At 45.2% G+C, this 26,523-nt stretch overlaps 1 protein-coding gene across 1 annotated transcript in view; it reads right to left on the minus strand.

Annotated features, from left to right (window-relative positions):
- Nucleotides 1-7,376: 7,376 nt before the first annotated feature.
- Nucleotides 7,377-26,523, minus strand: part of LOC126522984 (glutamate receptor ionotropic, kainate 2-like) — a 262,608-nt gene continuing 243,461 nt past the window's right edge. Inside the window, exons 15-16 of the mRNA XM_072288943.1 lie at nucleotides 14,817-15,130; nucleotides 7,377-9,706 (exon numbers count right to left, since the gene is read on the minus strand). Coding sequence (XP_072145044.1) covers nucleotides 9,557-9,706; nucleotides 14,817-15,130 — 464 coding nt within the window. The 3' untranslated portion in view covers nucleotides 7,377-9,556. The remainder of the gene's footprint in view (nucleotides 9,707-14,816; nucleotides 15,131-26,523) is intronic.

The raw sequence follows: 26,523 nt of genomic DNA on the forward strand, positions 1-26,523 counted from the left end.
GACGCTACTTAGGCACATGCGCACCATGACGTGGCAGTGTAGACAGCGCTGATGCGGCGTTTCTACAAATTGTCTGATGCTATTGTCACGAGGATAGAGCAAATTGCACATCGTCAAATCAATCGGTTAAGATGCCGTCTGTTTGGGCCCGTATGGAGAGATTATTCATCGCGCACTCAAGATGAACTGACATATACGCATACCGCGAGAATGCTGTCGAAACCGTGTGCAAGGCAATGATTGCGATTTGTGTCGCTCGGGTCCCTAAAAAAAAGGCATTTCACGAAGAACCGATATTGATCAGACGCATGAAGAATCTAATGCAGCGGACGCGTCTTAACTCACTGGGGCGTGTACGCCGCAGATAACATGCTAAGGGGGCAAGATCGCGAGCGTAATATACGAAGTGACTATAGCGAAATTGTAGACAAGCGCGAGCCGGCGCGAGCCGGCGCGAGTCGGCGTATACAGCGCGAGTCGGCGTAGGATAAGCGCGAGTCGGCGTATACTTTAGCGATCAACTTTGTCTCATTAATAGCCTCTTCGTTTCAGGTTCAATAGACTGGCAGGAATATGAAAGCTGCGGTGATACCAGCCAAAAACAGACATTCCTTTGAAGTGGGGCACGCTTGCCGACTGCTGGCTCCACCACTCCCGCCTTCAAAACTGGATTCTTGAAGCGAGGTTTTCGAGACTGTCGCAAAAACCAAACCGGCTCTCCTGGGCGCCTCTATGGGGCTGGACATAACCTGCGGACTCTCGAGCAATGTTGTGTCGAGCGTAGGCTCGAGTGCGTGCTCTTGAGTTACGCTTCCCACCTCTTGCACAGCCATGCAAGACTTACGTTGCTATATAGGGCTTGTTGGCGAAACACTGGAGCTTCAAAGCAGCAGAGTGAGGGAGAGAAAGAGACAAGAACTAGGCAACTGCCCAGTGGGTCGAGTTATGTGTTCATTGGTTCATGTCGCTTACGCGCTGTTTTCTACTCCATAACGACCTGCCATTATACCATATTTTCCCACCTTAAATTATTTCTACCCGTCGTGAGCGTGAGCTGCACGATTCCACTAAAAGCCATCATACAGCGAGCCTGCGGGATAACTTCTGCAGAAAAGACATTCGATGAAAGTGACCTACAAGTTACTGCGCAGAAATCTCTTCCTTTGTACTTGGCGATCAAACACCACAGCAAGTGCGGCCTTGACTACTTAGTAACGGGATGGCACTCGTAAAACTGTCGCATGGATACATTGGCCCAATTACTGCGCAATGGTTGATTGCGATAGCACTTACCTTTGGTTGCGTTTTGCTGCACCGCCAAGCTAGAGATGGTTAACTCAGTCTAAGGTAGGTAATAGATGCTCCAGACCAAGGAGCTCGGAAGACGTGTTTGCTCGAACTAATCATTGCAGACGACACCAGTTCATGCGAAAAACTAAGCGTCTTCATAAAATAGAGCAATGAAATTGTACATTCTCTTTGAAAGCGGTGCTGCGCAGTAGTCATAGTGAAGGCACTGCGGCTGTACACTGGACGGTTAGCAAGAACAAAAGCTTCGGAAGAACAGTCGGGCCGTTATTGCGTAAAGATTACTTTTACTGATTGTATTTTTATCTTGTCATTCACGGTCTATGAGGGTCACGGCGATAATGCTTGCGGAGTGCTATTGCGACTGCTCAGAGATGCTCCTTCGCAATCGCGCTAGGCATGCTTCGAGGACCGGCCGCTTTCAGAGCAGACGATGCTGAATAATCGGCTATACCAATGCCACACCAGAAGGCGACGAATGCGCTAGGGAAATTTATAACTGCAAGTTACGAATCCCGCGTCGCTTGAGCTTGCATGCGCGTTTCACTTTCTTTTCCATTAATGCACTTCCCTTGTCCACTCTTCAGAAAGTAGCGCCTCTTACTCTCCACAATGACTAAATCTCGCTTTCATCTGCATTATATTGTCCAATCCTAAACATTTTCCCGTGTAAAGTATCAAACCGCATACTTGACCTCCGGTTAATTTCCCTACTTTCCGTAACTGATGTAATTATCTCTCAAGGCGCAGCGCTGCTTCGACTGTGGCTGAAGAGCGAAAATGAAAACAACAGGAATATGTTTGTTACATTCCATGGCGACCCTGCGATAGACTCGCAGCCACTGTCAACGCTCGTCTTGGGTAGAGCGCAACGGTAGTTTGTAACTTTCCCTCCTTAGTCAGACATTATACGAACCCCACCACCCCCCACCCCCCCCCCCCGAAAACTCTGATGGCGTCAACTGAAAGTTCAGCTTCCTTTAAACAGCAATGAAAGACAAATAATTAAGGTGTGAACGCTCCACTTGGTGATGCGACTAGATAGTGTCTGCCCCTTCTCTTACAATTCTTCAAACGGCGAAAGGTGGCGCCACGAAAGGGGGTCCCTTGAAGCAGTGGTAGCGGTGACCCTACAGCACGTGCTGCGGGATCGTAGGGTGCCGCCGCTTGTACGTGCACATTTTTTAGCTTCGCAAAGCGACAGAATTATTCCAGCTGCCGTCGACATCGGATGGCCTCAGTACGTTATCTGTCTCACTGGGACTGCATGAATGAGCGAAACGGCAAAGAGGACGCGGCCTACTGCGGCATACAACCTAATTATTGGAGTGCAGCTCATTGCAAGCTTTTCTTTTTTTTTTTTTCAGAGCCGAAAAGCTTTCAACCGCGTCCTAAAGATAGATACAGGGGAAAGCCTCTCAGGTCAAGTATCTAGGATTACAATTCGAAAGGAAGCACCTTTTGCCCGTTCTCGAAAGAAGCCAGTTCTTCGGTCCGGCTGACCTTCTTTGGTTTTTCCGAAACTACAATCAGCACGCAGTAGCCATCAGGCGTGTAGGGGTCGACAACCACCCACACGCTCGACCCACGTCATCACTGAAGCTTGCGTAGTGAACACCAAATCGATCGTGGTAATTGAACTAGGGCGCCCCATCACAAGCGCTCCACGCACTACTCACTGTACTGCGTCTGGCTGACTACGTTCGGTGCCTCCAAACTTAAGATGCTCGTCAGCCAATCACCATCGCGCTTTTTTTTTTTTTTTGCCGTGCAGTTATCTTGGAACTAAATTACGTTCGGAACTTGCACATGGTACCTCATCCCATGCACAGGAATATGGAGCACATCTCTACCAAAGTTTAATTACACGCTCTGCAGTGCGTCAAGGTGTCAGGTAGTAAGTGTATTACCTGACAGGTAATAGATGTACGGCTGAATGTTCCAGTAGCGTCTGCTACACTTCATATATTGCTTGTGTTTATCTTTTCTTTTTCTTGGAATTTAAAAAAGGAATGGACCTGCCGAGATGCTTTACTATCTCGACGTCTTTCCAATAATATAACGGTGGCACCGCGGATTGTTTCCGGCACCAAAAACACACGAGACATATTACAGCGTCGGAAACGCCTTTATTTTAGGTGAAAAGGACGTTGAATAACTATCCGTGTTCTTGAGATACATGTACATTCCTCTGAAACAACTGTTCCACGTAAGACGCGTGCTTCAAGGCACAGTGCACAACCGTATCCAGAGTAGTACTACTCGTGAGCAGAAGAGGTGATTTCGCGCTGTGCTTTATTATTACATCGAAGAAAGTGTGGAACAAACACGTTGCCATGGACAAAATATAGACAGGAAACACTGAAGTGATACACGAGAAACTCCTTCAGATTGGATGGTTAATTCCACGGCAGATTCTGAGCAAGATTCTTTGGCCGCCTGCGACGAGCCCGTTTTAGCTGGTAGATCAGGGATTCTGTTCTAGGCATCATCAAATTCCGCAACACTCTCAAATTTACAAACTTCTCAGCTTTTATAGGCCAGACGGCTGTTACGGCCTATCTGACAGGTTCAATAAGTCGCCATTGAAAAAATTGACTACATGGCTGAATTTGACGACATTCGGAACAGCATCCCACGAAGCCAGTTTCCGTGTTCCACAGCTTGTTCCGAATCAACTCGCTCCGCGGCAAAGCACCTCGTCTTGTTCCCCCTTCGGGACAGGGATTTAACCGCAACTGCAAGAACCTGTAGCCCGTCATATCCGCCTGCTAAGGGTGACGAAAGGTGCAGTATGAATTGAAAGAGTGTGAATGCGAGTTGAGTTGGTGCGAAGCCATCGTTGAAAAACAGCGCGATATAAACACGGAGAAGGGAGCAACACAGGACAAGTTAGCAGTCGGCGCTTGTCCCGCGTTCCTCCCTTCTCCGTGCTTATTTTGCGCTGTTTTTCATCGGTACAGGGTGGGTTTTGTTTTGGTGGCACATGATGGGTTTAGTGGCGGCTGCGCCTGATAATTGCAAACATCGCCCTGCCGTACCGAAATTCTGCTGACACCAATGTCGAACACACAAGAGACAATTCACGCCCCTAGGCTGATTAGAACGGACCGAACGGAAGTGAGACCCCGTTTCCGGAAGCCGTTGCGCGCGACAGCGTTTGCTTCGATCGGGCGCGGAGCAATTTGTTTCCCGCCAGCATTCGGATTTTCCAAATTCGAGCGTTCACTCGCATGGATTCGGACAGCTGTTGAAGATCAGCCAGCGCAATTCACTATATGACAATATCGAGAGTGAACGGCACATGGCGTAACACCTCGTTGTCTCTCGGTGCTTTCCTCGGAAGGGCTTCTGGCCAACCACGCCATCATGAACACTAACGAATTCATGCTCTCGCGGTTAGCTTGTTACGCGCGATGAAAGCTTTCATCACAACACAGTATCCGCTCTGCAGACTCTCACCCAGTGGCTTTCTTTCGAGGCTTATCGTTTTTGGTTTTGGCTTCATAGCATGTCCTGCTCTGGAACTGCCTTTAGATGAAATATTAAAGGAAAAACAGACAGTGGTACAAAATAAATCACGGAAAAATAACATGACAGCAAGACAGAAGAGATGATGGCAGTAGACGCGGACAGCGTGTGTAAGCTATGGCACCTGCACGCTAGTTACTCCCAATAATTAATCTCTTCCGATTAGTAAACGGCTAGCGCATAGTGCATGCTATGTGCATGTAACAGGCAAGTGAAGTCTCAAACCAGTATCAAAAATCGTCGCACAAAATTTTGCCTTTTTTCAGGCAAGTTACCCCAGCGCGCACGTCGCCTGGCGACTGAGTAAGGGAAAGCAAACAGCTTGGGTCACTGCGAACTTTAAATCCAAATTTTACCCATGCGATTAGTATAATCTAATCCAGATGTTACCAGCGACACAAATTTGGCCGATTCACGTGCTTGCGCTCCGCACAGGTAGGGCCTGTTCAAAAGAGTCGTACAGATCAGCATGGGATCTTCATATTACTAGCATAGTGCTTTTTCGAAACGTTGAATGGTCCTGCGGTGGAGGGAACTGACTTAGCACCGAATAAAATCTACACATGAAGGCTTAACACACGCAAGCAGCATTGGCGATGACATCGTTGAGTAACGTCACAGACATCGCGGTAGTCAGCAGCTGTGCCCTTGATTTGGACAAATTTGCGCAAAGAATTCATCAGACACAAAGTGATCAGTGTGCTATATCATAGTGCATGAAGTAGCTCTCGTTTTCACGTACTTTAAGCCGTTTGATGCAAATCAGCATTCACAAAACAAACGTACAAAGGTTGTTGTAGTAGCCCGTAGCCCGTAGTTACCTTACGTAACCCTTCAAGCTAGCCACTGATGTCACTCATCATTGCTCTTACAGGCTGTGGTTGTTGGCGTAGCAGAGTAAAAGCATGACATGCCATTGGCGCTGAACGTCGCTGCAATACTACGGGAGCATGTATTTCTATCCCAAGGTATACGAAGCGTAGAGAAGCTTCCATTTTTGCCGTAATCAATCGTTTTTGTTTTTCAGGGACGCTGACGCTATGCTAAAGAAAGACGTGGTGTCCAAGAGGTTCCTTCTCCTGCGTTCTTAGTTATATCAAGGCAATAACTAATGCGAAACACTGATTTGTACATGCCCTCTTAATATTCTCCCTTTCAGGCTTGACATACAAATTGAATATTTATGCAAATATTTCCTACTTACCCAAATAGCACGGAGTTCAGCAAAAAATTGCCCAAAATATAGAATGGCGTTGCATATATTGATTTGCTTTATTTTTTAAATAGAATATAAATGTCCGGAACTGTGTGCAGGTAATATATGCACTGTTATACAGAACATAATTCGACATGTTAGTTACTTCCAGACTGAACATTTTTTTCACACACCTCTATTTGGAGCCATGTTTACGTAACTTTGATGACGTCCCGCTTAATTATGCATGGTTCTGGGCTGAGCTGTGTAAAACAATACTTCGACTACTGAATGTAACGATTTGGCACGCTGTTCCAGGAACATACAAATGTAGGGTTTTACGTGCCAAAACCACGATCTGATTATGAGGAAGGCCGTAGTGGCGACTGCAGAGTAAATTTTACCACCTGGGGTTCTTTAACGTGCACCTAAATCTAAGCACACCCGTGTGCTTAGATTTTGCATTCCGCCACCATCGAAATGCGGCCGCCGTGGCCGGGATTCGCTCTTCTGACCTCATGCTACCAGCCAATTGTGGCCAATTAACCTGAGTTTAATTCAATACGTCGCTTGGTTTCAAAATATACGTATTTAAAAGTAAAGCTTTTCAATATATTGAGTACCGATTTATATATATATATATATATATATATATATATATATATATATATATATATATATATATGTATTCTACACCGTATCAATGAGGTAAGTAGAAAATATTTGCAAAAGTGATTCACTTATAGCTCTTAGCTCTAGTCAAAGTGTAACGACAATACAAAGCAATTGAGACAGTGCTCTCAATCATGGATAGTCCTTTTTACGGAAATGAACTAAAATGGATGACTGACCATTACGTACTGAGAATGCACATGAAGCCGTTCCTAGCGAACGTCGGTGTGGGCTTGTCCTTGTAGGTATTGAAGCTGCCAAAAATTTCACCGCCTTTATAGCCACTCTAACCATTGAACCATTGAAACCATTGAACCATTGAAACCATTGAAAAAAACAACGTGTTTTTTCTACTATTTGTCGCACCTCGCCTTCGCGCCAATAAAAACTAAAGCATAATTGTGAATGTAGTCACCGCATGCACTCGACCCCCGAAGTTTACGTGGCGATAACACATCCTCTTGGCTTACATCTCTTTTTTTCTGTTTTTTTTTCATCGCACCAACTTTCTTTTCACGCACTTGCTCAGAAAACAGCAATTATTTTCTTCATTTCTCCGCGTCCCAGACTGTGCCATAAAGCTAGTTTACTTTTGGCCTTCAAGTGGCTAAGACGTGTGCGTCTTTCCTCAATGGAAGCCAACGTTCTCGCGTGTAATGAATTGCAGAACGAGACTGAAAAGTTCAATTTTTAGGGATAGCAAGAACAAGAATGTTGAAATAATTCGTAGCAAATATGACGACGCAATACTACTAGATGCTGCGGGTTTCTTCTCGGAAGCTACGACATTGGGGAAAAGCATCTGTCACTGTAATCGCTGTCGTGTTGTACCACTAAAATTCTTTTCGAGCCAAATTCCCTGCCGACCGGAACCCTTTCGTCTAAGTCAATCTTCAGTTGTGTAAATGAAGTACCAAGAACAAGTGTACAATATGTTTTATACTAGCCTGCAAGATTTTGATTGACTTCTAAATTATAGAAGCTAATCTAAGTACGTAGAAGGGAACTCACAACTGTTATTAAGATCGAAAATTCGACTCAAATTACTTGAATATTGTGTTCGATTTGCTGCCTTGTAGCATTATAGTGAAACTTTATAGCACCATGAAGAAAATATTCCTGATGAAGGCATGATGCAGGGGAGATTTAAGATTCATTACCATAAATATAAAATCTGTGTTGAAGATTCTTTGGCTGTTGCCATTTTTCCATTAGGTTCTATAAAAAAACTTGAAATGAACTGTAACCCTGGTAAATTCTCTTTAAGAGAGACTGTACTTCAGAAAACCAACCTTTGGACTTTGGACGGCAGCACTGGGTTGATCACAAAGCGAGCTGCTCACTCTGGCCTTAACGACGATGCGCTACTTTCCGGAATCCTCAAAGTTTCGGCAAACGGCCGTATTATCCTACGTTCACGAGTTCACAGTCGCCTCCTTTGTCGAATGTTTGGTGTGCCTAAGTTACTATCCACTGGCAAAGTCATACAGCAAGCGGGAAGTTCACTGTGCTCCGCATATAAAAATAACTACACCACAAAGTTACACGCGACTTATGTGCTATGTCTCAGGCGGTGACACTGGCAAAATAATTAATGCGAACAATAACCACAAGAACCAATGTGGAACAGGTACTATACTCGCGGAATAATACGTGCTGATTTAGGATAAACTGTTGCTCACCCCTTCGTTTCCACCCGTCTGCAGTTCGTGTGGCATTGTCGCAATTTCAACTCTTACTCCCAGTTGACATCACCTCCAGGGACAAGATTCGTAGCGACATCACGTGACACACTCAAGCATTGAAGCTTGCCTGCCGCGTTTCAACCCGTAAGTATAGTAATTTGTGCTATTTCAAGTCGAGGGGCGCCCTTTGCCAGTACGAACCCACAAAATATTCATCTTGCTCGTTACAATATTTTCTACAAAGACGAAAATGCCCCTTTCAGTGCAGCGCGGGCTCACTGTTTGAAACAAACGATGTAAATCTCTCGCACGAAAAAGCACCACACCTTCGGGTGTCGGCGAACAAAATAAAACGGTCACAATATACGCGCACCATACAGGAAACGTGAGCACCAGTGTTACTTCGAGGCCACTTGGGCTGAATTCAAGTCAGCCGAAAACAACGAAGCCAAAACGGACTCCATCTAGCATTCCCTTTTTCCAGTAGCACCCTTATCAAACGGCTCGTCTCGTGCCACAGAGGCAGCTCAATTATACCCTAACAAATTCCACGCGGCTCATCGTGCCTATTACGTCGTTTCCGCTTTTTCAGGCTACTCAATTCATGGCTATCGACAAAAATATCACACTCACAGCAGGCGACCAGGAACGTTTAATACGTTTACTGAATTTCACGGCAGTTCTGTTTTGTGGCCACTAACTATTTTGGTGGGCCCCAATTATTGTGGGAAATAAACTGGGGTCCATTACACATATTTAAATTGGCAACTTCCTTAAACATATACCAGCTGCGTAAATGCGGTTTTTGCTTCAATTTATAGCTCCTATACGGCAACCAAACTATCCGTGCCACATCCTGTTGCCCCAATCACATGAAGTAGTCGATTCTAGTAAAAGGGGTCGTTCCGTTTGTTTTATGAAACAATAGGCCTGCAGTAGACTCACCAGCGTTGAACGCTGAGTTGAAAAGTTTTAGGATAGCATAATCTGCTAACGGAGGCCATATTTACAGATCCCACATTCTGTTACACTTCACGATTTTGCATGCATTCACATATATCGATGTCCTTTTTACATTAAGATTCAACGAAACAGAGCACATAATAATTCAACAACACTCGCGCACAGGTTTTGAAAAACGCCAGTCCGTACAGCTGGTCTGCTGCTATGTGAGCGTTTCGCATTTGTACGATGTCATGGGGCAGCTTTCTTGATCATCTTGAAACTCCTTGGGAGGATCCAGGATGATGAGGCTTGATTCCTGTAAAGATAGGCTCGCTGGTATGCGTTGCCGTGCTTTCCTCCATCTGGGGCCCTGTGAAAAAAAGAAAGAGAAAGCACAACGGCCACGCCAATGAGAAAAGATAACGAAGGAGTTGGTAACCAAAAAAATAACCGGGAAGTGTTGTAGTCATTTGAGGAACACTGTGGGGTAATTTAATGTAACAAGCAGTTTTTATATGTCCGAAAGCGTGCTACCGTTTACTAAATATCGGGTTTTCCGAACAGTGGAAGGCAGGTGATGATGACATTTATGATATTTCTTAGCATCCCCTTTCAGCCGGCGCGGTGACGCATAGCTAGCGTGCTTGAATTGATCAGGCTTTATTAAATATATCACTATCCAGCCTTCGGCCTATCCGATCTGGATCTTTTTAATTCAAAGCCTATTTGACTATATTGTATCGTTATGTACGTTTGCAATGATTCCGGCTCCAGCAATCTTTTCCTTGGTTCTTTTCACCAATAATTTATACGTCCCTTACTTATCTAGACTGCTGACCAGTTAACCCTTCCATATTCTTAGAATACGAACGCTTCTGGGGGGTGGACGCAGCCTACGGGTTTCGCTAGGTGAAATCTTGCCATTCCGTTATAATGTCCCGAATCCTTTTTGGGGTTTTTTAGCTTTCCTTAAAACCCTTCTCCTGTGAATGGTAGCCAACCGGACGTGTGTCTGGTTGACCTCCCTGCCTTTCCTTCCTTCCTTTTTCATCCTCCTTCTCCTTTTAGCGGCGCACACATGCCTCATCCTGCTGCACACATTGCTTTGGTATGCTCTTGCCCTCAAGGAGCCCACTCGAGTCTCAAATAGTATGGCACTGCACTTCGTGTTAGCACGCAGATTACCTCCCTCCCCCTGATTTCATTCAGTTGAAATGCTTATAGGGACTTCTTCCGACGCCTTTTCTAACTACAATAGATTAGAAATGTTTCTTTGGCGTTCTAGTCGACGGAAAAAAAAATTACAACAGCACTCATCTCACGATGACTGTCGACGGTAATGAAAATTAGAATCGCGAAAAGTAGTCACATGCCACATCTCTGAGTCACTCTTATTTACCACGTGTAGTGTTAACGCTGAGACTATCGCTGCTTCAGCTATATGCCACACATTATGATGTGCCACTATGTTATAGTGTTCGTTTGCCCAGGTCGCCCTTAGGCATGGAGCCATGATGACTACGATATGACGCCGACGCACTGACGATGGAGACGAAGTCCTATAGTGACGGCGCGTGGAGAGAATGAGATCCCAATTCTTAAATTATCACAAAGGTATAAAGACAACATGAAGACAATGAGGTGACGACTGTATGCCGACAATGGGATGAAGAAGCGGGAATGATGACAATCGCACGGTCAAGACGGCATGACGGCGAAACTGTGGCAGCGGATGCATAATAGCGTCTGTTGGACAACGACGCAATGAAAACGATGGCATGACAACTGTGGCATGTTCGCGGCTGAATGACTACAGCATGATTACGATGGCATGATGAACAAGAAATGACGTAGATGGAACGATGAAGGAGGTATGACGACAATAGGATAACAATAATGAAGTGATGACCATAGTAGAATGACAACGTGACGCCTTAATCAAGAGAATGGTATGATGACGACTGTGCAACGAGGACTCTAGACGACGACGCCATGACTACCACGACATGCCAAAGGAATGAGGGCAATGGGACAAACGTGAATCCGGGACGACGATGGCATAATGACAACTGCATCACAAAGTCTGTATGACGACGGCAATGTGACGGCGACAGATCGACGAGCGTCGGATGGGGAAGCTAGAGTTACGGCGACAAACAACCATGATGTCATCGCGACGATAGGAGGACAACAACAAAGGCATGGTGATCTATGAGAAGGACGGCGTGACGACAACGTGTTCTTCAAATCTAAAATGACAATAATGCAACGATCATAACATGATCACAACCATGAGTAAAAACCTAGTGGTACAAGCTATAAGACAAGTTCGGCCACTTGGTCACCGTAGGAGGTGTGAAGACGACAGCATCACGATAATTGCAGGATGACGACTGTTTACAACGATGGCGTGATCCCGGTAAGATGACTACGTTTCATTGACCATAATATAAGGACCTCGACGGCATCAAGACGACTGTATGACAACGAGTGTATGAAGACGACGCAAAGGCGACGGCAATATGAATAGAGTCGGATAAGGAAGCTAGGGGGAATAGCGACCAAGACGCCATCCCTTCCACGGTACGATAACGAATGCCTGACGAATTCATGACGATGGTGAAATGAAAGCCCGGCGACGATGGCATGACGACAACGGTTTGATGACGACGTCATGAGGAGAGCCAGATGTCACAGTTACAGGGATGACGATGCAACGACTGTGGCGGCATCCTGACGACAGTATGACACCGAATGAATGACAACGACTGCAGGACAATGATGCAGTGAGAACTACGGTATAAAGACAACGACAAAAGCGGCGTAGTCCCGATTGATTACAATACATCTTGATTACAATACAACGACGAAGATAGATTGACTTTGATGAAACGATGAAGGCGGTATGACGAATACGGCATCTTGACAATGGGCTGACCTTACTTGAATTGATAAGAGTGTTAAAATGACAGCGTAACAAGGACTGAATGGCAATGACTGTGTGACGACGATGGCGTGGTGATGACATGGTGAGAGTGGGATGACAAAGGTGGAATGACGACGATGAAACAACCAAGACGGCGACTGTACCATGACGATGGCGTGACGACGACGGCATGACGAGATTAACATGAAGCTGAAACGACAACCATGGAGCATCCACGAAATCAAGACCAGGAGCACAAACCTAATAGGCCAAGCAGGCAAACAACTTGGGCCACTTGCTCGCCGTAAGTGCCTATCTATCTATCTATCTATCTATCTATCTATCTATCTATCTATCTATCTATCTATCTATCTATCTATCTATCTATCTATCTATCTATCTATCTATCTATCTATCTATCTATCTATCTATCTATCTATCTATCGATAGGTAGCTTGTCATCTAGCGATAGTTAGCTAGCGATAGTCACTTCGTCCTAGATAGATATCTATCTATAACGAAGTGACTATCGCTAGATGACAAGCTACCTATCTATAGATAGATAGATAGATAGATAGATAGATAGATAGATAGATAGATAGATAGATAGATAGATAGATAGATAGGCTCAAAACAGCTAAACTAGGCAGAGAATGCTACTCAAATTAAAAAAACAGACATACTGCAGGTTAATAACTAAGACGCTTCCGAATCTTTACCCCAGTATATAAGCGCATTATGGTTGGTCTAGTGCAATAATAGGTCTCGATCCTCCATAGGTGTACACTGCACTAAACGATGGAGCAACCAACGCGACTACACACGGCAATGTGTCTGACTGATCGGTAATCTGTGAAGGGCAATACGTTTACGAACGCGCCAAAACTATCTAGCTAATCAGTCACTTTTGTTTACACTTCGAGTTATAACTCTTTTCCGAGGAGCATAATCGAACGCATTCGTTAGTATTCTTGCGCTTCACATGCTTAGAACGATTCCGTCGTTATAACTTCTAAACCAATGAATGACTGCATACGACGGGATTGAGTGAGTGAAAGAACTTTATTGGAGGTCCGAATACGACGTGAAGTCGTCGCGCACCCGGCTAATCCCACGTCGGGACCGGCATGTCTAGTCCACCGGGTGATTCTGTAATGCGCCGTACATTCGGGAGCTCAAACCAAGGCTACAACTTTTGTAGTGCATTAGGTGTTTTTCCATAAAATCGATTTAATCACTACAACTGAAAGAGTACGGAAAGCTTAACTTTGAACGCAAGCTGACGCATAAAGAGTGAGTTGTGTACAAATGGAATCGTTTTATAAATGATGCTTAAATTTCGATCATTTAGCCTACTATGTTGGCGTATGTCACATTGAGCATTTACGTGCATTTACCTCAATAAGAGAGAATAGGATAGAACGTATTTAACGTAAGGAAGAGGGTCGGTGCCAGCTAACGCACAATATCCTGATGTACTTTTTACTGGGGGATGGAAATGGTGACGCAAAGCCTTGCATTCGGATGATCACGATATAAAACGGTGGTACACAATGATATAGGCTAGCTTAGTGTTGTGCTATTTATCCAAAAAAGCCGCTAAAATTTTGGAGTTTCGACCGAAGGCGGATGTTTGAAAGCAATACCAAATTACAGCATTGCACTGCAGCACGATGTTCTCAGAATATGGGGAGGCGAGACGGCGCGACGTTGAAATCCAGAGAACTGCTCTGCGCAGCATGAACAATGCCCTAGCAGATACCCGGCTTGTCACGACACTGGCGGGATGATGAACGCCGGTGATGAACGCCGGTAATGAACGCCGGAAGTGACGTAATAAGCATCGCACCTCGATGGTGTACAACATGAGAACGAAGGAAAACTGTCGAAGTTTTTGAGCACTCAATGAAATGATTATATCGATTTAGCTTGACATTTACTGTCTGTTCAGCTCAGATCAGTCTATGCACCAGCATGGTGTGGTATGCACACAGCTGCTCAGGAATATGTGTGTGTGCTCAACACTCGTGCAAGCAGAAGAAGGAAGAACGCTGCCCTAGCTCCGGCCGGGCCAACTGAACGGAGTGTGACCCTGCATTCACTTGCCTTCGTCATTTCCTTCAGCCAAACTTACTGTGCACCTCTAGAGTCCTTCTCACCCGTCACGCCTCGCACGTGTGCTCGATATCAGGAAAGCACGACGACACAGGCCGCGGGGCGACTGCTCCCCGATCGTCCCTATAATAACGATCTCCCAAACATAATTCAAAATGATCACCAAAGAAGCCACAAGGCTCCAAATCTTTGCTGAGAATGGCGATTCAAATAAAACTATCTATAGGCTATTTTATTTCAACACCAGAGCATTTCTGGTGAGTTTAGACTGCATATTGAGCAAATGTCGGTAGCACATTCGTGAGTTCAGCGGCTTTGTATAACTGAAGCGAACACCGCGCAATCAAGAATTGAAGAACAACGCAGTGCCTCCCACTGGCGATACCTGCTCTTTGCGTTCCGCCTCTTATGACCTCTAACGGCTTCCGTAACTACTAACCTGGTTTCTCCTCTTCGACGAGCATCTAAATCTCCAGAGGCACTCGGCGACCACCACCACCAGGGAGACTAGGCAACCAATGCCCAGGACTAGCACGAGGCCCCGGATGCCCACGGGGTCTTTGCTGCCGCCGCTGCTCCCGCTTGCACTTCCCGCTACGGAACCGCTGTCGTCGACAGTGGGGTTGCAGCGCTGGTCAGCGCTTTGGTCGGTGACGGTCATGGATGACCACCACCGCTGACGCAAGGCGCTCAAGGTGCCGTTCTCTTGGAGCTGCAGGATCTTGTTGGTGAACAGGTGCCTTAGCGGGGAACCTGTGGGCATGAAAACGCTGGAACTGTCATGAGGGGTTAGCATTCAGCATGCACTGTAGTATACAGATCGTGATGAATTCATTGTATCGTAAGGACGAATGAAAGAACGAACGCGGGTGAAATACATCGGCAGACAGGGAAGAATGTACGTTGCAGGCAGCGCAATAGGCAGCGGAATGGTGCGTGCATCTGTACGATTCTGCAGGCATACCTGAAAGCGAAGAAGGTGACAGAGGAAACAAGACAGGGAATAGATTTGATTTGTTAAGAGACCCTTATATATCTCCTGGGAGGGGCGCCACAGAGGTGTGATCCATATTCTATGGTGCAAGATTTAAAACTTATGAAATTGAATGAACTGAAGGGGTTAAGGTGTTGTCTTTCGGTCCCACTGACTTTCCTTCGCCTTTGCTGTTGTCGACTTCCGCCTTCATCAAGAAATACTTTGAATAAAATTGCTGAGCAAGTACTTCTCTGGTGTACAGGGTTATTTCAGTGCGAGCAACAAGGCGGCGCTTAAGTGCCTTCGCAGTAATTTTTTAGCATGCATTTTTTTATTGCAGTCTTGCGGAACCCCCACCTTCCAATACCTTTAAAGAAACCAAAAAGAGAAACAGAAAATTCGCTTACGCTGATTAGGCATTCTTTCTGAATTCGGTTTTAGTGGATTTAATGGTAAGAGGCTAAATATTGTATGAAGAAAATAGGTTCAAGGTTTATATTTTTGAAATTCGCGCCGAAACACAAATGCATGTACGTCAGTTGGACGTTGCAAAATTTAAAGTTCCTTTTTTTTTTGATTTTCGGTTTGAACTCATTAAATGTCCTCGAAACTTGATAAAGACAGTATATGGCTCGTTTACAATACAATGTACTTCATTTTTAGCAATGAAAAGGAAGAGGTATCGAACAGACGCCATTCAAATTATTTTTGTCTTAGTGTAGCAGTACAATTCTTTTGCAAATAAGATTTATTTTCCGTAAAATGTGACGTCATGTTCGTAATATCGTTCAACGAGCTCAAATTCGTAAACATCGCAACCAATTCGGGATAGTTGCAAGTATTCTCTAGCTGAAGATAAATGAGAAGTGGAATGCAGCAATAATGAGACATACAGTACATTGGGGCGGCAATAAGTATGAGGTGGTGCGTGGAATCTATAAAGGAGTAATGGTGCCGACGCTAACGTTCGCAAAGGCGATTCTATGCTTCAAATTATATATTTTGTCGGGGTGGGAAGCTAACCCAACCTCCGTAAGCCGGTTAGCTTTGGGAGCCTACGGTAAAACTACAAATGATGCAGTGCAGGATGGCATGGTTTCGGCTTTTTTTGAAGTCAGGAAAGCGCATAGCAATATTAGTTTTGAAGAAAGACTAAGCAACATGGAAGAAAATAAATAGCTGCTAAAGTGCTCAAGTATTTGCACCTGAAAAGCGTGGACACGCAATGGAGAAAGAGGTCAGGAAAGTTGGTAACGAGGTACATGGTAATTGTGAAGTATAAACAGACAACCAGGAGCCACAAGAAAGAAAGTCAGATGCCCAGAGACAGCAAATTGGACGCGAGGAGTGGAAACAAAAATGGAGAACTATAGAGAACAAAATACAGACCATGGAGAATTACAATGGGAAGAAACAAATTTGAAGGGAAAATATGTACAATTACACAAAGGGCCGTGCCTTGCGGTTTGAGGCTCGAGCTCGTTCCCTAAAGAAAAAAAAAACATATCGGAGCAAATAATTGCACCAAGATGAGGCAACCGTAAGCGAAAATCCGGAGATCATTCAGCCCATCCTGATGGAATGCGAAGGAATTAAGCCAGTGAGACCCATACTTAATGTACACCGACCGGAAGCACTGGGATTAAAAGTGGACGATGCGTCAACCGGTCAGCAGTCGAAATAAGCCAGATACGTTTAGGTTATTGGTGTAAAAAAAGCAGCGGCTGACAATAATAGGACCGGATCTGTTACAGGCTTAGGTCGCGTTATAAGGTACGTAGATACCGAAGTTTTGAGAAATAAACTATAAATAGATGTATTTCAAAATACTAGAATGGAAAACGGGGCATAGCATACCTGATTAAATCAAGCAGGCTAGGTGACCATTCGTCATCGCCCCGTTTGAAAGGCGATGCCAATAATGCATCATCATCAATAGGACTCGCACTTCTTTTAGATCTTAAAGGGAGATTGCTTGCTCGCACCCTGCAAATGCTCACTTCAAGAAACAGCGCACGAGGCAATCTAAGGATTACTGCGCGTTTTATTTTGCTAGTGAACGCTTAACAGGTTCGCTTTACGGCCAAAACTAATTCCCATTAAGCACCTGGAGACACAGTTGTCTGAACTTTGATCTCATAACCTGCTTGGACTCATGGCACTAGTGACACGTTTATTTCTTGAGGTTTGCAGATTGTTTATACAATAGCAATTTAATTTAATTTTCTATATTTAATTTATTGCTTAACTGAGTTTTAAGTTTTAATTATTTCTTTGCTTTTGTTCGAGTGCTTATTTTTACACCCTTTGTACCTACATGGCCACCTCCATACCGCTGTTCTCTCGTTATGTTTATCCAGTTACGAGCATGGCTGGATGCCCTCGAACGAAGTCGCATTGAGTTCTGTCTTTCCGCCATTGCTCCCCACATTTACCTCGGCCACTTTGTGCCAGCAGTTTCACTCAGCGGTGCTGTACGGACGGAGGCCAAGCCTGCGAACCTCGGCCATCAGAGAATCGGACGCGCTAACCACAGTGGTATTGCACAATTTGTGCACCTAAGACCCCGTTCATAGTTTTCGCAAGATGTAAAATACACCCTCTAGCCTTGCTCTCCATAACTTTCCCGAAATGAAAGTAGAACCTACGAAGAACAAGAATGGTAGTGTACACGTGACTCAGCTTCTGCGAATCACACAATTTGGCCGTCTATTTCACTTAATGCAATGAATGAATGAATGAATGAATGGCACACGCAGTCACAGCCGGTGCTGTCAAAAACTCTTTTTACTGTAGAAGTGGGCTGCCAGCAACAATATTTCGAAAATAATACCAAACTGGTGTTGCGTGACTGCTGTGAAGCGTACCCCGAGTGGCACGACATTAAGAAGATGGGTGTCGGTGGTTCTGGTTGAGGGTAAACACTGTACTTACAGAAAACGAAAACGAGAGCAGAAGTTGCTTCCTGTATTTTGTCTCAGATAAACGAAGGGAGTCGGGCGAGTCGAGAACGAAGCGAGGAAATGATAACCGGTGGCAGTGAGCGCGCCGACACTTTCGTTGGAAGCGAAGACGGCACCTACACCCAGCGAGGTCGCTGGTTGGCTATGGCGTTGCGCTGCTGAGAACAAAGACGAGAGTTGGATACCCGGTCGCGTCGGCTGCGTTTTGATATGGGCGGAAGGAAAAACGCTCCTCGTGTACGGTACTTTAGGTGCACGTCTACGTATTCCAGCTGGTCAAAATTAATGTGGAGTCCACGGGCTACTGCGTATCTCAGAAACTCCTGTGCAGTCTCGGAACGTTAAAACCCCAATTTAAGCCAGCGTATACACAGTATGCACGTACGTCATTCAACGATACTCCGCGACATCCGGTTTACAGCAGCGCCATCTTGGGGAACCTATAGGGCTATGCGCGCGCCTGTTGATAAGGTACCCCAAGATGGCGGAAGCAGACGACAGCAGCGGATGTGACGTCACGTGCATACTATGTATACCGTAGCCACCCGAATATCTTTCCATCACCGCAAGCGGAAGTGCGGCTGAGAAAACGACGCGACAAAAACCATGGTGGATAGAACAGCAGAGCAACTCGTAAATTTAAGCTGAGCCCAGATGTGTTAATGACACGGCCTGCCTAGGCTGCGAACGAGTTCCCAGACGCCAACAAGCCACAGAACACAAGCCGCTATGACTGGGACAAAAGTACACACTTAAAGCATCATGAATATCTGAGAAATCCTAACTCCAGTAAGCGGAAGAACAGCTACTGCCAGGGATGCAAGCAATATTATAGGTGACGCGACTGTGGCTTGCAGAGGTCGACAGAAGCTTACCACATTTCATGTGGCGATGGCATGCATTACAAGGAACAGACGTTATTCTCATTATCTTCTGTCATTTCGGACCGAATATATCTTGATGTCCGAAGAAAAAGCGCTATGCAAGAAAGAAACACGCTGCTGACTGGCTGGCTCCGAGACACTGATCTGTTTGCAAGGCCTAAGTTGTGATGCAAATATTTTTCAGTTGGGCAGCCTTCACTGGAAGCAGACGAGAATTATCTAGCTGGAAACTCATTCCTTCTGCCCATATTTTCTTGGTCGTTGTTCCGCTTTCTTTTCATGCTTCGTTAAATGAAATTTTATTATAGGGTTTTAGGTGTCAAAAACCACTTCGTAGTGTGGCATTACGAAATAATTTTCACCACGTGGGGTTCTTTAGGCTTCCACCGCCACCTCAATACGACTGCCGCAGCCGGGATCGAATCAGCGACCTGGTACTGAACAGCGCAATGCGAAAGTCACTCTTTTTTTGTCGCAAGATGTAAACCTAACTAAATGGAATTGATCTGTGTTTGAGGTCAAGTCAACGTACTACGTATTGTAGGCTTCTGGGCTTGGTACCTGAGATTACAGCTTCTCTTTAAGCTTATCAACCGATCCTCTCCTTGCTACACATTCAGCTTAGGGCTCAGTGCCCCATCTTCCGAGTCTCTACAACCTTGGTCAAGCTTCACGTTTTTGATTTAGTGCGAAAAATTCTTCAAATTCTTTGTGAACATTCTATAAGTGCTCATGATGGAAAACTTGCATGCTCGAAGTAGCGTAAGGTTTCTGAAACCCGATGCTATCGTCGTCTCAAAAGGCTGGGATGCACGTGAAGTGCACGGTTGAGAATTATTTTGTCAATTTCTATTTCTATAACGTTTTTGTTCAGATACGCATAATACAAACTGCTGTTTCAAAAACAGAAGTTCGCACGTAGAATTGCGCAAGAAGTATTGCTACGGTGAATAGTTACGAGTTCTTACATGTAAGGCGAGAAGGGTCTTATGCAAAATCATTCAAAATACTCTGGAATGCGGAACACATAGCAACAAGGCGAGCAGCTATAAAGTTTATTGCAGTAAAAATGCATTAAATGCTATTTTTTTCGTCAGCTGCTTTCCTCGTGACAATATTTTCATTCTGAACGAAAGAACAAAATAACGAGGATGTGCTACGATCTCCAGTAACGTGGGCCTCAAACTCCGAGACATCAGTTAGTCAGAATGATCGCAGTTGGGAATGCGTCTCTTGCTTGAAAACGCGTCGTTTGGACTTCCACGGGCAAAATAATGGTCACGTGTCAGGTATTAGATACTCTGTAGTTTTTTGCGAGCACACTGTGGAGCTATACTCATCTTTATGGTTTCTCGCACACAAGAACATCTGCTGCGTGCACTGCTAATGTTCCTCGTTGTGCTCCTTAAGAAAGCTCACAGAAAAAGCTGGCATAGCTTGCGATGTACTCAAAAGCTTCGAAAAATACGAGCGAACGTTAGGAATGAAACTGGAGGAGGGGAACGGAGGCAGGGAAGAGTTGTTACTGCATCTTTGTCAAGAAGAAAGCTACGCAAGAGCCGTATACACCTACGTAAGCTATCCACAGGCGTAGCCTAAAACTTTCGCAGTGTTTCGTGCACTACTGTTTCGAGCACTCAGACACGCACGAAATTCAAGTCTCGCTGAATTTTGGCTACAGCGGGCGTCCTAAAAACGATTTCGTGCGAGAAAAAAAAAATGAGGATGCGGTACTGCTATGGGAAAAACCCCCTTCTTTGTATAAGAGCTGATGCGGCCCTGTGTAAACTGCCATTTCGTCAGTCCCTGGTCTTTCAGTATTTACGCACGTTTCATCTCGAGCAGCTTGCCACCATTTCACCTATCTAGGCGGTATTTTAGAGCAGCGGAATACCATACAAAAGGGATGGGAATAACGACCGCTTATTTTTAGAGCCGCTTCCCGTACACGCGCGCAATGGGTATCCGCGAGGAAAAGTTTATGACCGCTATTCGGCGCACGCCATGGAAGCCCGCGCCGACTGCTTTCGCCGCCTCCGGGAATATCCGGCATCGCTCGTGGGATCCCATGCAAAGGCATTATTACGCAATAGCCAGATGCATTGGGTGCACTCTTCAGGAAACTCTATTTAACGGAGCCATAGAACGAGCGGGGCCGATGACCCCGAGACGAGTTGGAAGCTCGAGTGCGCTGTAGGCTGTGAGCTCACTCTTCTTCTCCTTCCTTTTTTATTGAGACGTATTGTTTCGTAATCGCGAGTGAGAGCGATAAAGAAAGCAAGAAACTAAAGAAAAGAGCAGAATCTGTTATGGCGGCTCAACGTTTAGTGTCTTTGGTCGTGCTCAGCACGAGGTCGCGGGTTCGATACCTCCCGTGGTGCTCGCATTTCAATGCAAGCCGAACAAAAACCTACCCTTTCTCCCACGCATTTATGCGCGCCAGATAATACCGGCTGATCGAAGAATCCAGAGCCTTCTCACATGCGCACGTTGGCGAGTGCGACGTCAGCTGCTCGCGGTGTCTATTGTTCAAGCGATGTCATTTCTGCCCTATAGCACATGATCTGTCGCACGACAGTGGGACAGTATAAAAAGGAGACAAGGTGAAGTTTCCATTCGTGATATTATATCGCCGATAGCTCCGCTAGCGGGCAGTTTAAAACTTTGAGGGACACTCTCTGTCGCGTCGGGACGACCACGTATACCTATTCACGTTGCGGCGCGTGCCACTGGTGTTTTGTTTTCATGATCACAGGCGTGACCGCGTCAATTCAAAAGCCTGGTACGCAGTACCAAGCCTGGTACCGTTCAGTGACACAACATCCTCAATAATACGACGCAATCGCAACCTGCCGGTAAATTTTGCATATTTCAGGGAAATCTGCCGGTGAGGCAAGCGCCTAGCTTCACCGAAGCTGTTAAGCGGAGTTGCGCAGCGGTGTCGGCGCTTTATTTTTTCTTTAATGCCAGTTTTTCGTGGACAGGAAACGCACAATACCTGCACATACTAAGATATCGTGCGGCGGCAGTGAAGCGCAATGTGCGGTGGCGAGGACAGCATTTAAATGTCGACCAAAAAGCAGCCAACAAGGCACCCTGCGTTGGAATCACAAGTTTACTTTGATACTTAGTCGTAAACAGCTCAACAATAAAAGCTAACTTGTGTGTGCTCATCAGCAATAGCTTCTTTGTGCAGTTGATCTTAGCCAGTAATTCACCATTTCTTGTTCGTCGCATCGCGCTTCACCGGCTCCACGATGGAGGTCAGCTAGGAGACGCCATAGTTCACAAACACGTTTGCGGCCATTGCGCCTAGGCCTTTGGCTAAAATAAGGTTCAACACAATTGTATATATTGTGAGAGTTGGATTACGCATAGCTGTGTGTTTTGGTTGGTATAAGTGGGAATAAGTGAATGTTGCCATGTGGACTCAGTCGTTTCTGCGAAAACGTGCAGTATATACAATGCTCAGGACTTTTTATGCTATTGTTCTTGTGTTATTGTGCCGGTTACTCTGATTCAACATGTTCGTAGTTTCTTTTGTTGAAATAAACGCTTTCTGAACGTACAACTATGTGCGTATTTAATTCTTTTTATTATAACTTATTTACTTCCATAGAATGATACAAAACATAAGATGCTGAGCGAGCCAGTATGGAAGGTGAAGACAACTGTTTGTTTTACCTGTAAGTATTAGCGCGCCCTGTTTTCCAAATTATGGTCCCCTTGTGCCGTTGTTCTATATCCAATAAACTTCCTTTAGTAGTACCTGGTCTTAGACATCTGAGTGCGCTCGCACCGTACTAGTTTTTTCACTTACGATTTTAAAGGAAAATGTTTTCTCAACAAGTGCGACTTTTATTGTGCACAAGGAATTGTAAATATTTGTGTTCAATCTATATTCAACTAGTGCGGGCTCCCGATAATGGATTTCGTTTTTCGAAAAAATTTTTTTCAGTCTTCCCCTCATCTCGCAACACTGAGAAAATTTCTAAACAGGTAATACGTTATCAAGATTAACGCGCCAAAGCAATTCCCTGGTCATGATAGAAGCCGCAGTTGGCGAACGAGGGCCATGATTTTGGTAATAATTTGTACCACCAGAGTTTGCTTAAGACACACACAAAGCGTGATATCGAAGCGGCACGATATGAAGCCAGATGTATCGTGCAGTCCGGAGTTATTGTGGCTAGCTAGCTGAGACAAATGCACTAGCGCACCCAGAAGCTGGCTGTACAAGACCACCATAATAATCCTTCAAGCTAGTGAGGGTATTATTATTCCCACTGCGGCGGCAAGCAGCCTCACAAGACTGGTTGTTGGTACCGAAGACTCTACCGTTACTTTCGCCTGGTTAAGCACTCTAGTTTGAGTTATTAACTGTTCACTTTCAAGCTTGTATTGAGACAGTATGTTCTTTGTGAACCATTTCAACAGCGCTGAGTTAGACGTGACCAAATCATGCAGAGGATGGCTGGTTGTCCTGTGCAGACGTTCTTCCCTGGCCTTCTGTAGCGTCGTTAACATGTTCCACAATGCCAGCAACACTACGTCCTTTCCTGTTTGCGTTGAGATTGCAACGTTAGGTACTTGTAAATGGTACTTTTCTTCGTTTTTTTCCCCTGTGGTTCAAAGATATCGCACGTAGTTTTGGTTCTACACCACGACATACACTTTTCAATATCTTTCGTTCATTGGTATCTTTTCCGCGCTGGTGCACCTCTTTTAGTCTCTCGGAAACCGTTCAGTATCTTCCAGTGCGAAGAAAAATGTAACTAACGCTGAGGCCTGATGGAAGAAGTTTCTCGAATTTCGCAGTCAGAACCTCATTTACGAAAAGGGCACATTTGGTGAAGAAGGCTCATCCATCACTCCTTCGCGGTTACTTGTTTTCTATGCTCAGCAGAATTCCGTGGAACTATAGAACCCCAATATCAAGAAAGGGGCTGACAGATGGAATAGCACACTGTGGTATAAAGTTTGTAAACAGGGATAAGGTGCCTCAGAAACTCTGGCCAACGTGTCGATAGGGTGACCTATCTTCGTCAAAGGCGGCCTCGTCATCCTCGGCATGTTAGTTTTAAACGGTTAGTGCAGTGACGTCACGTGCGGGTGTAGTCGCTCGCGGCTGGTATTAAAGGGAGAGACTTCAGACGAAACGAGTGCTGTCGTCCGACGCCTGTGAGCTTCGTTTCCAAGAAGGGGGGACAAGCACCGAAGAGTGGGAGTGCGGGGAGAAAAGAAAAAAAGGCACAGAAAAAAAAAACTGAAAAAAAGAAGAACGAGGGGGGGAAGCCAGGGCGACAACAAGAAAGAAAAAAAACAGGGAGTGAGAAAGAACAAGATAGAGGAAAAAATTAAGAAAGAGGGAGGCCTGGGAGCACGTTGGGGATGCGGGAGGTTAGGAAGCATTTAGGGGCATCATTGGCGGCATGTTGTTGTGGCATTAGAAGAGACGGTCAGGCGGTCAGTGCGCGAGTTACACAAAAGGAAAAAAAACATGAGTTGAATGAGCGACTTTAGTAGCATAGCAGCAATACGTCCAGTAATTTTGAAGTAGTTAAGATGGCGATGAGGAGTCTGCGGTGGAATGTATGGGGTGACTGAAAGGCAGCGGCATGGTCTTTCAAGGGGCATTGCCCCAGTCGCTCAGCGTAGGTGTCGTTACGGCGGCATCTAGAAATGGCGATACCCTGGGTTGAGGCGCCGAAAAAGGTATATTGACTTCGGAATGTATTGGTGAGGGGGTTTCAAAAAAATATATATAAAGAAATAAAGAAGGGAAAAGAGAGGGGGTACCGAAACCGGAATAACAAACAGGAGGTTGACGTGCGCAGAAGCGGGCGGGGGCAAGTGTACATGGGAGAATGGGTTCGTACAGTTGATATAGGCGTAAAAACCTGAAAGAGTATTAAATCGAGTAGCAGGCAGGAAAAATTTTTTAAAAATGGAAGAGTAGGTGAGGTTAAGAATTAAGGTTAGCTGGTGGCATAATGTGTTTTGTGTCTTGGTTGATGATATGAGAATTTCAGATTGAAGTTACCGCTTTTAAAGATCCTAAGTTGCCGCGTGCCAAATTAATTCCCGTCGGGTGTAGGCAATTAAACTTGTGTATGAGGTATGATTCCGTACACTTCCTTTCGCGATTTTGTTTTGTTTCGCGAATTTGTTTGTAGTATATAGAGCCTTGCTTTGTCAAATATATGACCATGTTCATTAAAGTGGCTGGCTACTGCTTTGGGTAAATTGTGTTTGGTGTCCACGCGGTGACCTTTAATCTTGTATGAATTTGTTGTTCAGTTTCACCTATGTATTGTTTCCTACAAGCGGCGCATTCTAGACAGTAGACTACGTTGCTTGATATGCAGGTGAAAGCCGAAGTTACCTTTTGTGCGTAATTCGACGCTGTACTTTCTACTCTAGTAGCAGATTGAATATGTTTGCATGCAGAGTACCTGGGGCGGCCACGGGGATTGGCTCCCAACTTCCTCTTTGTGTTTAGGTCGGCGTGTACAAGAACATCTTTAAAGTTAGTGTTGCGTCTGTAGGCTACTCTGGGAGGGTCGGGAAAGGTCTTACTAAGTTTCTGGTTGCTGGTGAGAATTGGGTAGTATTTACTGAGGATGTTATTCACGTTTGGGAGTGCGTTTGAGAATGTAGTAGTAAGAAGAGGCGTTGTTGTTCTTGTGATACTCGGGCGGGGCTTGAGGACCTCGGCTCGATCAAGTTTGGTTGCAGCGGTGTAGGCTGTTTGAAGATCACTGTTTGAGTGGTTCCAGTTTGATAGGGCTTCTTTAAGGTGATCTAGTCTATCTATGTAGTCTTGATTTTCAACGCAAATGCGACGTAGTCGTGTGGCTTGGCTTTTAAAGATGCCTTGTTTGAAATGTCTGGGATGGTGGCTGGTACATTCTAGGTACTGTTGTTTGTCGAAAGGTTTCCTATACAGCGTTGTCTTTAGTTCCCCATTGTCAATGTATATTGTTGTGTCGAGAAAGTTGATGAGCTCAGTTGAGGATTCTGATGTGAATTTTATTGTTCGGTGAACAGAGTTTAGAAATGCTACATATTTATCTAGACTGTCTTGACCATGTCCCCATATTAGGAGTATGTCATCTATGTATCGTAGGTATGTGTGGGGCTTGGCAGTGCAGCGCGCTAGGAAATCTGTTTCTAGAATCCCCATAAATATGTTCGCGTAGGTTGGTGCAAAAGGCGTACCCATGCTTGTACCATGTATGTGTAGGAAGTAACTCTCCTCAAACTCGAAGTAGTCATGTGTTAGAACTAATTCAAGGAGAGACAAGTAGACTTCAGTAGAGT

Source organism: Dermacentor andersoni, chromosome 6 (assembly GCF_023375885.2).
Source record: "Dermacentor andersoni chromosome 6, qqDerAnde1_hic_scaffold, whole genome shotgun sequence".
NCBI lineage: Eukaryota > Metazoa > Arthropoda > Arachnida > Ixodida > Ixodidae > Dermacentor > Dermacentor andersoni.